Genomic DNA, 12,649 nt, shown 5'->3' with positions numbered 1-12,649 from the left:
AATAGCATCCAACCATAAAAAGGCTTCCAGGACAAGCTTGCTGTTCAAGCAAGCATTACTCACTCACAGTCAGTAGTGTCAAACATACATAACTTGTGAATTATTTGACGCATCATGGACACTGGGCTGAGTTCCAAGGTCGATTTTTTCAAGTACCGTTGTCCCCTTATGCTGGAATCGTTATCTGCTACTTCTTTTCTGAGGACGGTGTACAACAAAAAGTGAGTTCCCACTGTGGGATTTGTTCCTTTTTGCAGCCCATTTGTGTCTGCATTTGCGTACCTTCTGTTCTAATACAGGATGCATATTTTTTGATGAAGCACCTAGTTAAATGCTCCTCAACAATAAGGAGATTTGTTATAGATTGATAAGTTCATGAGGGGGGAAATCTAATCATTTGGAGGCAATTTCATTTAATATGGTGGATATTTATCATCTGTTTCATTTTCTAAGATGCCGCAGCCATGAATGCGTATAACTTAAAAAATAAAATTAAAAAAAGTTTAAAAAGTCCATAGAATTGTTCAATGAACTAACAAATGTTAAAAAAGACAAGGCTTCTGTACTCCATTTGGGGTATCATATAAAGTTTTTATACATAATTTTTACTTTCTAAAAAAAAAAGAAGTGTTGTGTTCTGAAACTCCTAGCAGTGTGGTGTACTATTTGTGCTTGCATGCTTGTAGTCACTGATAATTTTCTGATGCGCTTTGTATGACAGACTTATTTATGTGAGTGGTTTGAGAACATTAGCTGCTCTGGTTGACTTAAACTTGTGGCACTTTTTTGAACACTGCTGTGATTATTTCTACCAACATGCTTTCTGTGGGAAGGTGGCACTCTGATTTTTGGCACCAATGACACAAAAATAATCCTGCATGAAAAAGACTTTAAGAATTACACATAATTTGTCTATTAAATACTTGCCTTGATCAAAACAAATTTGAATTGAATGGCAGAGACTAGAATACCTTCTATTATTCCTGTTTCGAACCATATTGGACGTTCTATGATTAAGTGACTTCTACAAATTCTTAACAGGATGAGATTTTATTTACGAATCTCAATGTTTTAGAAAGTCTTCATACATAAATTTATTATTTATTTGTCCAAACAAAATCAAGGTGGCTTCAGCACAAAAAAGTTCTTAAGAATATATTTGGCATGGTTTGAACTTAACCTGTGTGTGTCTGTGTGTGTGCACGAATATATAACCTAGGATACAGAGAAAGCAGATGTCCTCCAAGGACAGCTTAAAAAGGAATCTGGTGCTTTTTTGCTTTTAATTTATCATATTTAAGGAGAGAGGCTGTCCCTCCAGAATGAGAAGCAGAGCAGTTTGCAGATAATTGAATGTAGCTGAGAAAACGTGTAGGTGGTTCTAGCAAGGCCATAAGCTAAATGAACCCTGCAATCTTGCCAGCTGGTAGTTTGGCCCAGCTGCAACATTTGATCAATTTTCAGACTTGCCTTTGGTCCCAAGGCTGATGACCTGCCAGAGATGCTGATCTTTGTGGTGTCTCTAATAGAAATGTACTTCCCTGCTGTATAGGAGCTTAGTGTTGATTGTACAGTCATGTTACAATCTCACGGAAAAGTCTGAACTACTGGGTTTGCCTGTGGACAGAGTTGTAATCAATTCACTAATGGAGGAAAAAGATTTTTTTTTTTTTTTTTTTTTCCTCCTGGAAGCTGGTGGTGGAAAATAGGAAAGCCTAACTTGCAAGGAATGAAGAAGTAGCTGAAAAATTCAATATCTGGTGTGAGTCTTTCTGCCTTAAGAAATCCGGTGGGGATTTCCTGTCGCTTAGAAATACTGAGACCAACTATAAATAAAATACAGGCAAATCAGTTTAAGATTTATTTTGTTTTTAAGTGCTAAATTCCAAGTTGTGACAAGAGGTTTTGTAGAACATTTTATGCTTACTTCTGTTTATTTTTAAACATCCCTGTTCATTTGAGTAGAATGGTGTACTAACTTTGTATACCAGATTAGATAATGCTGTATTGTGTTAGATGTCTTTAATACATTTCAATTAAAACAAAACTCACTGACTTATTTTCCCCCTCTCTAAATCATCTTTACCTGATTGGTTTATAGCACAAAGTGATTTTTAATATCCCTTCCCTTCTTTAGCCTTCCATATTACAACCCGTCCCAGCCGTATTCATCGGCCTAATCCTGGCTTTCCTGTATTGGTGTTACGGCCCATTGTGGTAGCGAAAGGTACAAGCACTACTGTTCAGTCGATGTATGTTTGTCCCTCTCACCTGTTTGTGCCATTTCTGTATAAGATAGTGCATGGTGAAATGCTCACAGGTATTTCTTTAGCTGAAGCAAACCCTTCATTTAATATGCCATTCTGTTGATACTGATGAGCTGAGCAATCAACTAATCATTTAACATCTGTGTGATTTCTTTAATTCTAACAATGAATTTTGTTCTAACTGGTTCTGAATGTGCCTGTTCTAACATGGTCTCAGTTTGTCTTTAGCAAATGGGCTACCTTTTGCACAATGCTGCAATACTAGGGCCTGTAAGAAAACTTAATTGCTTAATTAACTATGAAAAATGAAGAGTTTGCCTCTAAATAATAATAAAAATCAACAAGCTTTGGTTCTATATATGGACTAAGAAATTCCTCTCTGGCTCTAAACACTTTAACTTTTCTCACTATTGCTATGAAGAAGATGGAATAAAAGACAAGATGAGAAATAGGTGGTTGGTTTGTATTCTGAACTCTCAGCTTGCATTTTCTCTTAACATCTCTCAGTGTGTCCTCCTCTGAAAATGCTATTGTTGTCATGAAATGTTGTGACAATCCATTTGAAATGATGTTGTTAGGATCTGCTGCAAACTAACTTCATAGATCTGGATTGAAACATTCAAAAGCTAAGTTAAAGATGTCAGTGCTGCATAATCCTGTGTCTAGCAATTACTTGGCACAAACGATGTTTTAAACATCTTAAGCTCTGGCAGGTTTAATAGCAGTTTTCTTTGAGGTGTGTACGGTAATGAAACTGGAAATACAGAACTGCCAAAAGTTCTCCTGACGATCCTCAGTCGTGAAGAGTTGTGGAGTTCCCCTTGCTAGAGAAGCACGGTTTACTGTCATGCTCTAAGTCAGGACTAGCCTGCGGTAGGGCTCATGGGTAACATTTCAGTGATGCCTATCAACAGGTACTCAGGACTTTCAGGAACCACGAGGTAAACTGATTAGTATGAATTAGAACAAATATGATATTGATTTTTTTTTTCTCTCCACACAGAGACAATGGCCATGGATGCCTGTGATGGCAGCTTTGGTTGCTGTAACAGCCGTGGTGCTGTACCCAGGCCTAACCAGAGCTTCTCCATGAGAACTGTTGTTGAATCCATACACCGTCCTCCCTTTAGAAGCTGGCAACATTCATATACTGAGGGAAAACAGATTAATTCTCTTCCTTTTTACCTGTTAATACAGCACAGCTCTGCGTGAGAACAGCAGTAGGGTCATTTGCTTTAAACTGTATAAAATGTATCTGTCTATAAAGAGGGAATAAAATTGTGGTTCATCGTACTGTGAGCAATATTTTTGCTTACAATTTCATGCAAGTTTTAAATTAGTATGTTGGGATTCTGAATACTATAATGGTGGCCTAAAGTAGGCTTCTTGGTACCAAATTATTTATAATGGCTAGGGTTGTGGACACTTACTATAGAATCTGATTGCCAGATTTAAAAAGAAAAACACATTTCTGATTTGGACACCCAAGCCAAGTAACATTGCAGATACTTGGAAAACAGATGCAGTGTGCTCAGTGCCTTTCAGTACAATTTTTTTTTTTATTTTTTTTTTTTTTTAAAAAAAACAAGGATACCATTTTACTTGCTGTTAGTCACTGAGCTGTTGGGAACAAGACTTAAGAAAACTTACTATGCCTTTTGAAGGAAGCATATTTTTCTTTGATAAGGATTGCTTTATTAATGATTTTTGGGAGTAAACACAATTCATGTCCAGCCTTAAAGAGATACAGATATCGATGGTGAAGACCAGCCTAGAGTATTTAGTGTGCGCGTGTGTGAGTGTAAGCATGTGTGTGTTCTTGAGTGAACAAAGGTATTTCTGGGAGCAAGTACTTGGTCATTTGATGGACATAGTGCAGTGATTCAACTTACATTAACTTTAGTTTGAATGTAATTTATTAAATTTCAGATATTTAAAGAGGTGCATTCTTTAAAAGTATGAATACTTTCTCACGTACCACATGTATCAATTTATTTTTTCAGTCATTTGATACTTTCTGACTTGAGCTGGAGAAGCTCTTTAGATAAGCTTTTGTTGACGTAACTTTATTAAGAGAACTGCTACAGTACGTCTGTGATTAGCTGAAAAAATCTAAGATACATAAAATACTACAAAATTGGAATCATATACCTGATGATGTATTGTCAGGTCAAGATGATTTTAATTTGGTAGTAAAATTTTGTGCATCCTCATCACATGGCTGTATGTATGATGCAGTGGTCCCCATTACAAAGTTTATTTTCCTTATCTAAGTACTATAACTATTGCTATTTGCTGACTTTTGGTGGGAATCACTGTAGTTAGTGCTGAATTAAATATAGACTGTAGTTGTCTTGTTCAGCTCAACAGTTCTGTCAAAAAAGTTTATTAAAGACTTAAATAATATGCTGAAGAATGGTAAAGTAAAATGGCTCTGCTAAGGAAAATTTCAAAACAGGGAGGTAATCTCAGCAATTGAATTGGCTTTAAAAAATGTTATGGCAATCGACAGATAGTTTAAATATTTAAATAGAAATTTAGCATACAATTTACTTTGTGAGGTTTTGAGGGTCGTTGTCCTTTAATTAAAGGTTCTATCTTAAGTTACCTGGGATTTTTAATGGGAGGATTATTAGTTGGAAAAAATAGTCCACAAGTGACTTGTAGAAAATATTGTCATTTAGTTAATTCATTTCATCCTTTTCAGTTGCAGGAAGCCACCCAACCACAGAACACTCGTATGCCAGTGGTACTTAGTACCTCTTGTATATAGGTTATTGCAAATATTGTTCTGAAATGCTTAACTTCAGAATTACATTTTTTTAAAGTAAATAATTGTTTTAAATCTATTTTGTAAAGGTATAAAAATACAATAGAATTTCTGGAGTACAGATTAAACTATTTGCACTAACACACGTGATGTGCATGATTTAATAAAATAACTTTACTCTCCCTATGCATGTTTGAGTTGAATGTCATTTAAAAACAAAAGATTCATGCTAAGTTTCTTTTGCACTACATATTGCCACAGTTACTAGGCACAATGTCTGCAGCATGTCCAGTAATAGCAGAAGACTTTTTTTACCTTGTATTTCACACTTGCACTGGTTTAAGTTTTTGTCTGTCTGATCTCTCTCCTAGCGATGGTTTTCAGAAAGAAAAGGGGGAGGAGAGAGCCTTTTGAGAGCGTACTGCCATGAGGCAGAAAAAAAAGTGTTCACAGCCGAAGGGCAGATCATACCTGTGACAGGGGCTGTGAAGATCGGAGAAGCAGTGGCTGCAGATAGTGGGGCAACAGTGGAAAGGGGGAAGGGAGACTGATGCTGCCTCCTCTCTTCTTTAGCATCTTGAACTCCCTCTTCGTCCCTCTTTTGGCTACTGTTTCTGTTCCAGTTGATTCTGTTCCCTCCTCCCCGCCCGTAGCATGTAGACATGGTGTGAGGAGGTGGAGTGGAGCCCGGTGGAGCACTGGTCCCTCCTGGCTGGCAGAAGGGAAGGAGCTGAGTGCCCTGGGACCAGCCTCAGGGTGGGCCTGTGCTGCTGCTTGGTTCCCCATGCTGAGCAACACTGCCTGTGACAGAAGTTTGTGCTCGTGTTAAAGACAAATGTTGTGTTTTCAGAAATCTTTAGAGCATCAGAGAGCTTAAATTTGAGACCCAACATGGCTGTATTAAAGGAGAAAGACTTCCAATTTAATTCTGTGCATGTGTGCGTATTTATACTGAGTACACAGGTGCATAGTACACGTTGCATGGGGGTTTGTGCTTACAGGTGTACCTGTGGTTCCCCAATACAGTGCCTTTCCCAGGAGTTCTTGACATTTGCATGTTCAAAATGATCAAGAATGAGCTAAAATGCTCAGTTCACTCTTTCGTTGTGAGAATCCCTGGAGAAGGATTAGATAACTGGGAAGTTGCTGGTTTTGACTGCTTTGATACTAAAGCAGCAAGTGGAGTTATTTTGCAAGCACTCTATGCGCAAACCTCTCTGATTTTTGTTGCATTTGTTCATAGTAAATATATGTATTCTTTCACATTCATATTTAGGTTCTTTTTAATTGTGAGGCTTGATTAGCTAAGCCTTGGAGTTACTGTAACGAGCAGCTTTACACAAACGTGTAAAATGCTCTAAGTCTATTTGTAAAATAAATGCTCTGAGCTTGCACTGAAGTTTGAGGTTTTCAAAAGATTCTTCATACTAGAAAAAAATAGCGTGGGAGTTGTTTTATCAGTTGCTAGTTCAATTTGGAAGATTTAATATAATAAAATATCTTAACACTACTTCAGTTTTGTCCTGATGTCCTGACTGAGGCACCTTTTTCTAAATTCTGAAAGAATTCTACCTGCATAGGGACTACCAGCAGGCCTCTTATTTAAAAATATAAATATACAAAATAGAAAAAGTACAGTGTAATTTTCCTGTTCCTTGTAGCTGAATTAAATGCGTTCTTCCAGAGTCTTGGCCTCATCCTTCTTGCAGAATCTCTGGATTTTTTTGGTGCTAAATGGAGAATTATGAGCCTGCATGATACATTGCGAAGTTTCCTCATACAACAGTCTTAGTGAGACTTAGTATCAAATGACTGATGGCTGAAGCAAAGGTAATCGTCTGTGCATGTATTTTGGGGATATATTCCTAAGTTATTTTTCTAATCAAGTCTTTGGAAGTATGTTACCTGTTCAAATTTTCAGCGTGTTTTACATAAGATTTTGAGTGTCTCCTGCCTTAATCTGTAGGGTTCTGCCACTTGCAAGAATCATTTCTTCAGCTTGAATCTTCTCCATGACAAATCCACTGCCAAGATTCATTCTGCCAGCAGCATCTGAGTGCTTTAAAACATCAGGTCACCACGATGGCTTTTGGGAAGCCGCTGCAGTTTGCACTGGCTCTGGAACTGGGGCTGGCTGCTTTCCACCAAGGGCCTTTTTTTCCCCTCTGGCTTTTCATCCACCATTGGTATTTCATTAGCAGCCGTCTCAAGATTTTGAGTCTGCATTCATACAGCAATTGGTCATATGAAAGAATGATAAACCATATTCTCTCCCTCTGTCTCTCAAGCATATACCTCTGGATCTGAGGGGTGGTTGCTTCCAGCAAACAGCTGCATTGAATTCCTCAGATGCAGCTGATCTACTCATCCCAGTCTCTCTTTGTGCATGCTTCTGGACACAGAATTCCTTTCTTTCTCCTCTGGTGGGAAATCGCTGCAGTGTGGGTCTCCTAGTTCTTCCTGCCTTCCTGGGTTTTGAGTTTGTGCTAACTCGCTCGAATTGGTGAACAAAGGTTTTGCCCACAGAGCCAGGTTCTCCTGCTTGGAGAGAGGATTGTACCCGTCACTGTTCTTAAAGCCATGGGTGCTACCAGTATTGGCCTAAAGGCTCCCAGAAGTAGCAGGCAAATTTGCAGCTGAAACAGAGGGTTTAGTGGTAAGGGCCATCAGAGGCTCACGTTTCCATTTGTTGGTGAGGGTGGAGGTGAACGTGTGTGATCACTTTTGTGGATATTACGGTCATAAAACTTCACCGACTGATTTCAGCAGTAGAAGCATAATGTGAATAAGTTAAGCATGTATTTTAGGAAAAAAAGAAGTCTTGCTTTAAGAGCTTCAGAAAAAGAATCCATCGTCTCTGTAGGTAAGTTACTTGAGCAACTACTGGCCTCAGAAAAGGCTCCAAAACCCAACCCCATGTTTGATTTCATCTCGCTTTGGCCCTCAACTGTTGGATTTCAATATATCTCTCTTGGAGGGTGTTCTACTACTGCAAATGTCCTGATCCAGGGATTGACATACCATGATCAAAATACCTTTCAATCTTACTTTATATGAATGGATTGAACTTCTCAAATTTTTTTTCATCCCTCTAGTTCTCATTGTCAGCTTTTTAAACTATTTCTAATTTTCAGAATGCTCTTCTTTGAAGAATAGATGCCAGAACAGAACATGTCCTTACAGTAATGACCTTACTAACATTGTATAAATAGATAATAAGCTTTATATCCTGGTCTGCTATTCTTATTTGGCTGTTTGTCAAACCCTTTGAGGGATTCATTGGCTTCTAGCCTTTGGATTTTAATCTTGTGAATCAAGTCTGTGCGTTCCTTGCATCACCCGAGCCGTGTGATATCTGAGCTTGCAGTATTGTGTGGTAGGCAAGCAGTTCAAGGCAGCAGCCTGTTCCCATTACTGTTCAGCATGCCATCAGTGTGGTTTGGATTTTTGTCCCCTTCAGGTTTTAACAGGGATGACTACTGCAGCTTTTGTAGTTTATTGATCATATGCTGTTGAACGATAGTGAGCCAAAACCAGATCCCTGCAGGACTGTAGGGAAAACATTCATACAATAATTCCTTCACTTAGTTTTTGCAGTCTGTCAGCTGGTTTTTAACCTGGATTATTAAAGTGATAGTAGTGTAGTGATAACTTCTATTGGAATGTCAAGTGATTTACAGAAGCCTTGGTTTAATAGCACTGATACTTACTTTTTTTAAAGCTTATAAAAGTCAAATTTTATTTTAAAAGGTTTTTTGAATTACTCTACATTCTTGAGTTCTATACTGATTACTATGTGATTTGCTTAGATCTTAAGGTGAAGCAAAACCAGTCGTTTTCCCAAGTTCATACATCTTGCTCTCTGCCGTCAGCCCCATCACATTGTTGCCTGTTACTGCTGCTTTCCTCTATAAGGCATTTCTAATTCTAAGTTATTCATGTCACTGTGTTTGAATTTTTCGTTCTACGCAGTTTGGGTATTTTCCCAGTGCTGGAAATGTAACACTTCTAACGCACCGAGGGGGTGTGTGCATGTGTATACATTGCTCGTCTGAGATTGCGCTTGCATGCGGTAAGATAGGTCATGAGTACTTGCATTTAGTGACCATTAGAATGGAGATGAAATTGAGATTCTTAGTTAAATAATTCTCAGCTGTGGGAATAGAGATGCTAGTAAGGTGATGTAATTCTTCTGTTATGTCAGGTGATACGCTGACAGTGCGGATGTGCTTCCAAGCATGTCTTCTCTTCGTTGTATCTGATGAAGCTGAACAAATCCAAAGCTTGGGTTAAACTAAAAGTAACTTTTTCTTACCTGATCATAATAATCAGTAACTTGAGAGAAAAGGGTTAAATGATCAATTCATTCTGTTCTAGTGGAATAAAATTTATCCAAAAGCTACCCCGTATTTGTTTCAGTACCCTCTGTTAGGAAATTGATTTTTTTTTTTTTTTTGTAAACACTGCACACATGCTATGAGTGGTAAAGTACTGCCTTCAGTAGGGAATGGGTTTAGCATTGTAATCTTTTTGTGCTAGGTCATTGATAAAGTTTATATTCTATTTATATTTCTTGTAAGGAGTTCTTGCTCTGGAAAATACTTTTATTGGGTATGTCATCAGTTTTGATGTGACAAAATTACTTGTCTTTAATAATATAGTGGCTCTTATTTAAAGATGTTCCAAATATGCAATATGTCTTTTGGGATGAATAAATGGTAAAAATGATGAGAATAAATTTACAACACAACAGAAAGCTGATTTGTATTGTACATAGTCTTTCATTCAGCCTAACTCCAAATTTCAGCACTCTGCAATACCCGAATAACCTCCTGCATTCTGTTTTATTGCAGTAGAAGACAAGTTACTAGTTAGTGAAATCAATTAAAACTTACTTTAAACTTGGTATCAATCTACCTGTTTAGTTTGTACAAATGGGGTTCACAGCCATGCGACCTCTCCTCCTCGTAGTGCTCCCACAGGTCTGCCTGCTGCCCCGGGAGAGGAGGGCTGGAACATAGGGGTGAGCGTAACCTCAGTTTGCGCAGGGGTTACACGTGTTCTGGTGACCAGACACCCTCAGGGTGGCATTCACAGATCATCCCTTTAGAAGACCAACAATCCTACAGTCTTTAGCCTGCACTGTAAATCAGATGCGTTCTGGAGCTCTGCTTCAGTGCTGACTCAGCAGAAGGGCATGGACTGAGTCACTGGCGTAGTTTTCAGCAAGCGTGAGCAGTTTGAGGAAGGGAAGTCTCCTCCCTGTTTGCTCTGTGGTTTGGATCCACCCCAGGGTGTAGTTCAAGTAAGCGTGGTTCCACTCCAGGCTGTGATAACTTGCTGGTTTTCTGTTTCTCTGTGTAAGAAGTTAAAATCAGAGTTAATATTAAAGCATTCTATCAGATGCATTAGATGTTTGGGGTTTTTTTGGGGAAAAAAAAGCCTAAGAACAAGGGATGCAGTTGGTAGCAGAGATTACACCTTAGATTAGCAGGTGTAAGACATTAACATTAGCCAGTAACTTCGCCTCGAATTCCTGTCTCCCAAATATTGGTGCAGAACGCTTTTTCTTAGACCAAGGAGGCAAAGACTGAATTAGTTCATTTCTGAGTGATGCTATAGGTGAAGAGTGGTGAGCAAAAAGGTTTGCTCATTCTTGAAGATCAGTACCAACATTACAGGCTAGTTAGGTGTGAGATTACAGGCATTTGGGTTTTCTATTGTTTGTGCAGCAGTCACAGCTGATGGGCAGTTTTTCTGTTGCAGAACTTGACTGTAATCCAGCTGTAGCTGGCATTGTAATAGGCATTTATTGCTCAGTTTTTTCCACTTCGTAATTATTGTAATGCCATTTAAGTGAAAATGTAGCCTGCAGCAACTTCACGGTGATTTTTTTAATGGCACTTGCAGACTTGCCGTGGCCAGGTGTTGGTGCCTCTGTGCTACATGTTGCAGCAATTGTGCGTCCTTCCTCGGCAGCCTGCTCTGAATTGTAATTCTTCCTTAGTTTCCAATACTTTCAAATTTAAAGGCTCTCATCTGTCTGTTTAAACAGTAAATGTGAAGTTGCTGCCATGGTGCATCTGCACAGTGGGATCATGTTTATACATTTCTTAGTTATGTCCCAGCCAATAGCAAATTATTACCAATCTGCCTTGCTACTTTATGTGAAAGACTGCTTATGCAGTGAGCGAGGGTGTTCCTTAGCACATCCGTGCCCCTGGTCAGGAAGACACTTAGTAGAGAAATAGCAAAAAAATCTCTGTGGACTTACATGGTGTTTGTCATTTCAAATCTGGAGAGTGGTAAAAAATTATTGGCCCCAAACTGCTGCTTCCCCCAGTAATTAAGAAACAAATAGCAGAATAATGCCAGCAGAACAAGTGCTTCTGGGGTATTTCTTTGGTGAGAACTGAGTTGCTTTGTCAGATGTGTAGGATGTGGCATCTGCTTGGAGTGTGGGTCTGCTGGGCACCTTTGCTGCTGACTGCCCTCAGACAGGCGAGGAAATTCATCGGTGAAGCCTTTGATGTAATGTGTAGCAAGATGGAAGATGAGACTACCGTACTGGCAGAGATCTTTCTCAGCTGAGGCCCCTCAGTCCTGCTCATGTGCACACGGACTCATGTGTCAGTGGTGTTCATTTGGTTCATTTAATGTAAATGGTTTCCAGTTCCCATGAAATACATTTCACTGGAGATTATTAAAACATGGTAAGTTTTTGATTCTAAATTAAAGAGCAATAATATTCTGCAGTAATACGGGTTAACTTTAATTTCTTGGGCTGTAAGTAGGGCTTTAACTAGATCCTGCTGTCTCAGATACTTCATCAGACAACTGCTATATTATTCTTTAGATTTTCAGCGCGTACTGGAGATTTTCAGTTTTGGTTGTGAAGATACTATGAAAATATAAAGTTATAACTGTTTAATGTGAAGGTTGCTTCCTTCAGCCTCTGACAAGCAAGCTTGGAAAGCCATCTGCTTGTCTTGATGACTATTGCTGTAGGTGTCCAGCGATCCAGGTGTGCGCAGCCATCTCCAGCTGGGGAGAAAGAGGATGGTGACTCAGGGTAGAGTCACTTCCTGTTAACACTGGTTTAGGGACACCACCACTTCACCCTTCCTGGTTCTGACTAAGACTAGTGAAGCTGAAAAGAGGACCCTTGGAATGTGAAAAAGGGAAAAGCCGGTCTCTCAGAGATCTGTGGCTGTCTGAATCCTGTATGCAGGTAGCTTACCTGTTCAAAAGCAGCTCAAGCTCGGTGCTACATTTATGGAGGTCTTGGAGTCAAGTGGACCACTTTCCACTGGTTGTAGCTGCTGCTGCCCTGTCGGTGAGTGGCAGCTGTCCGCAGGCTCAGGCAGACATGATGGCCTTATTTGCATCCAGCTTATAACTTTGTGGTTTCCTCTGCAATCGCACAGGCTGAGATGATCTCCTGTGATGTGGGTTCTGGTGGGCTTGGAGAAGCGGGATCTAGGATTGATTTCGTTAAATGTGATTGCACTTGCTCCACCGTGCACAAGTGTCCAGAGTGGGAGAACTGAGCCCCGGTAGTTGGCAGTACCCACGTGATCATGCTTTGAACACTTGTCCATCAGTGAGAAGC

The 12,649-nt window shown here is 39.3% G+C and overlaps 1 protein-coding gene across 23 annotated transcripts in view; it reads left to right on the top strand.

The window, feature by feature from the left end:
- Positions 1-9,798, top strand: part of SLMAP (sarcolemma associated protein) — a 91,290-nt gene extending 81,492 nt beyond the window's left edge. For 13 of the 23 annotated variants that reach the window (XM_075432389.1, XM_075432409.1, XM_075432402.1 and 10 more), the window contains one exon: positions 3,271-9,798. In XM_075432389.1, the coding sequence (XP_075288504.1) occupies positions 3,271-3,360 (90 nt within the window). In that variant the 3' untranslated portion in view covers positions 3,361-9,798. Of the gene's footprint in view, positions 1-2,137; positions 2,228-3,270 lie in introns of all 23 variants that reach the window. The other 10 variants (XM_075432412.1, XM_075432403.1, XM_075432406.1 and 7 more) reach the window with 1 other exon arrangement.
- The last annotated feature ends 2,851 nt before the right edge of the window (positions 9,799-12,649 follow it).

The sequence above is a fragment of the Opisthocomus hoazin genome, chromosome 11 (assembly GCF_030867145.1).
Source record: "Opisthocomus hoazin isolate bOpiHoa1 chromosome 11, bOpiHoa1.hap1, whole genome shotgun sequence".
Lineage (NCBI taxonomy): Eukaryota > Metazoa > Chordata > Aves > Opisthocomiformes > Opisthocomidae > Opisthocomus > Opisthocomus hoazin.
The sequence above is the reverse complement of the archived record's forward strand: the minus strand, read 5'-3'. Positions and strand labels throughout refer to the sequence as shown.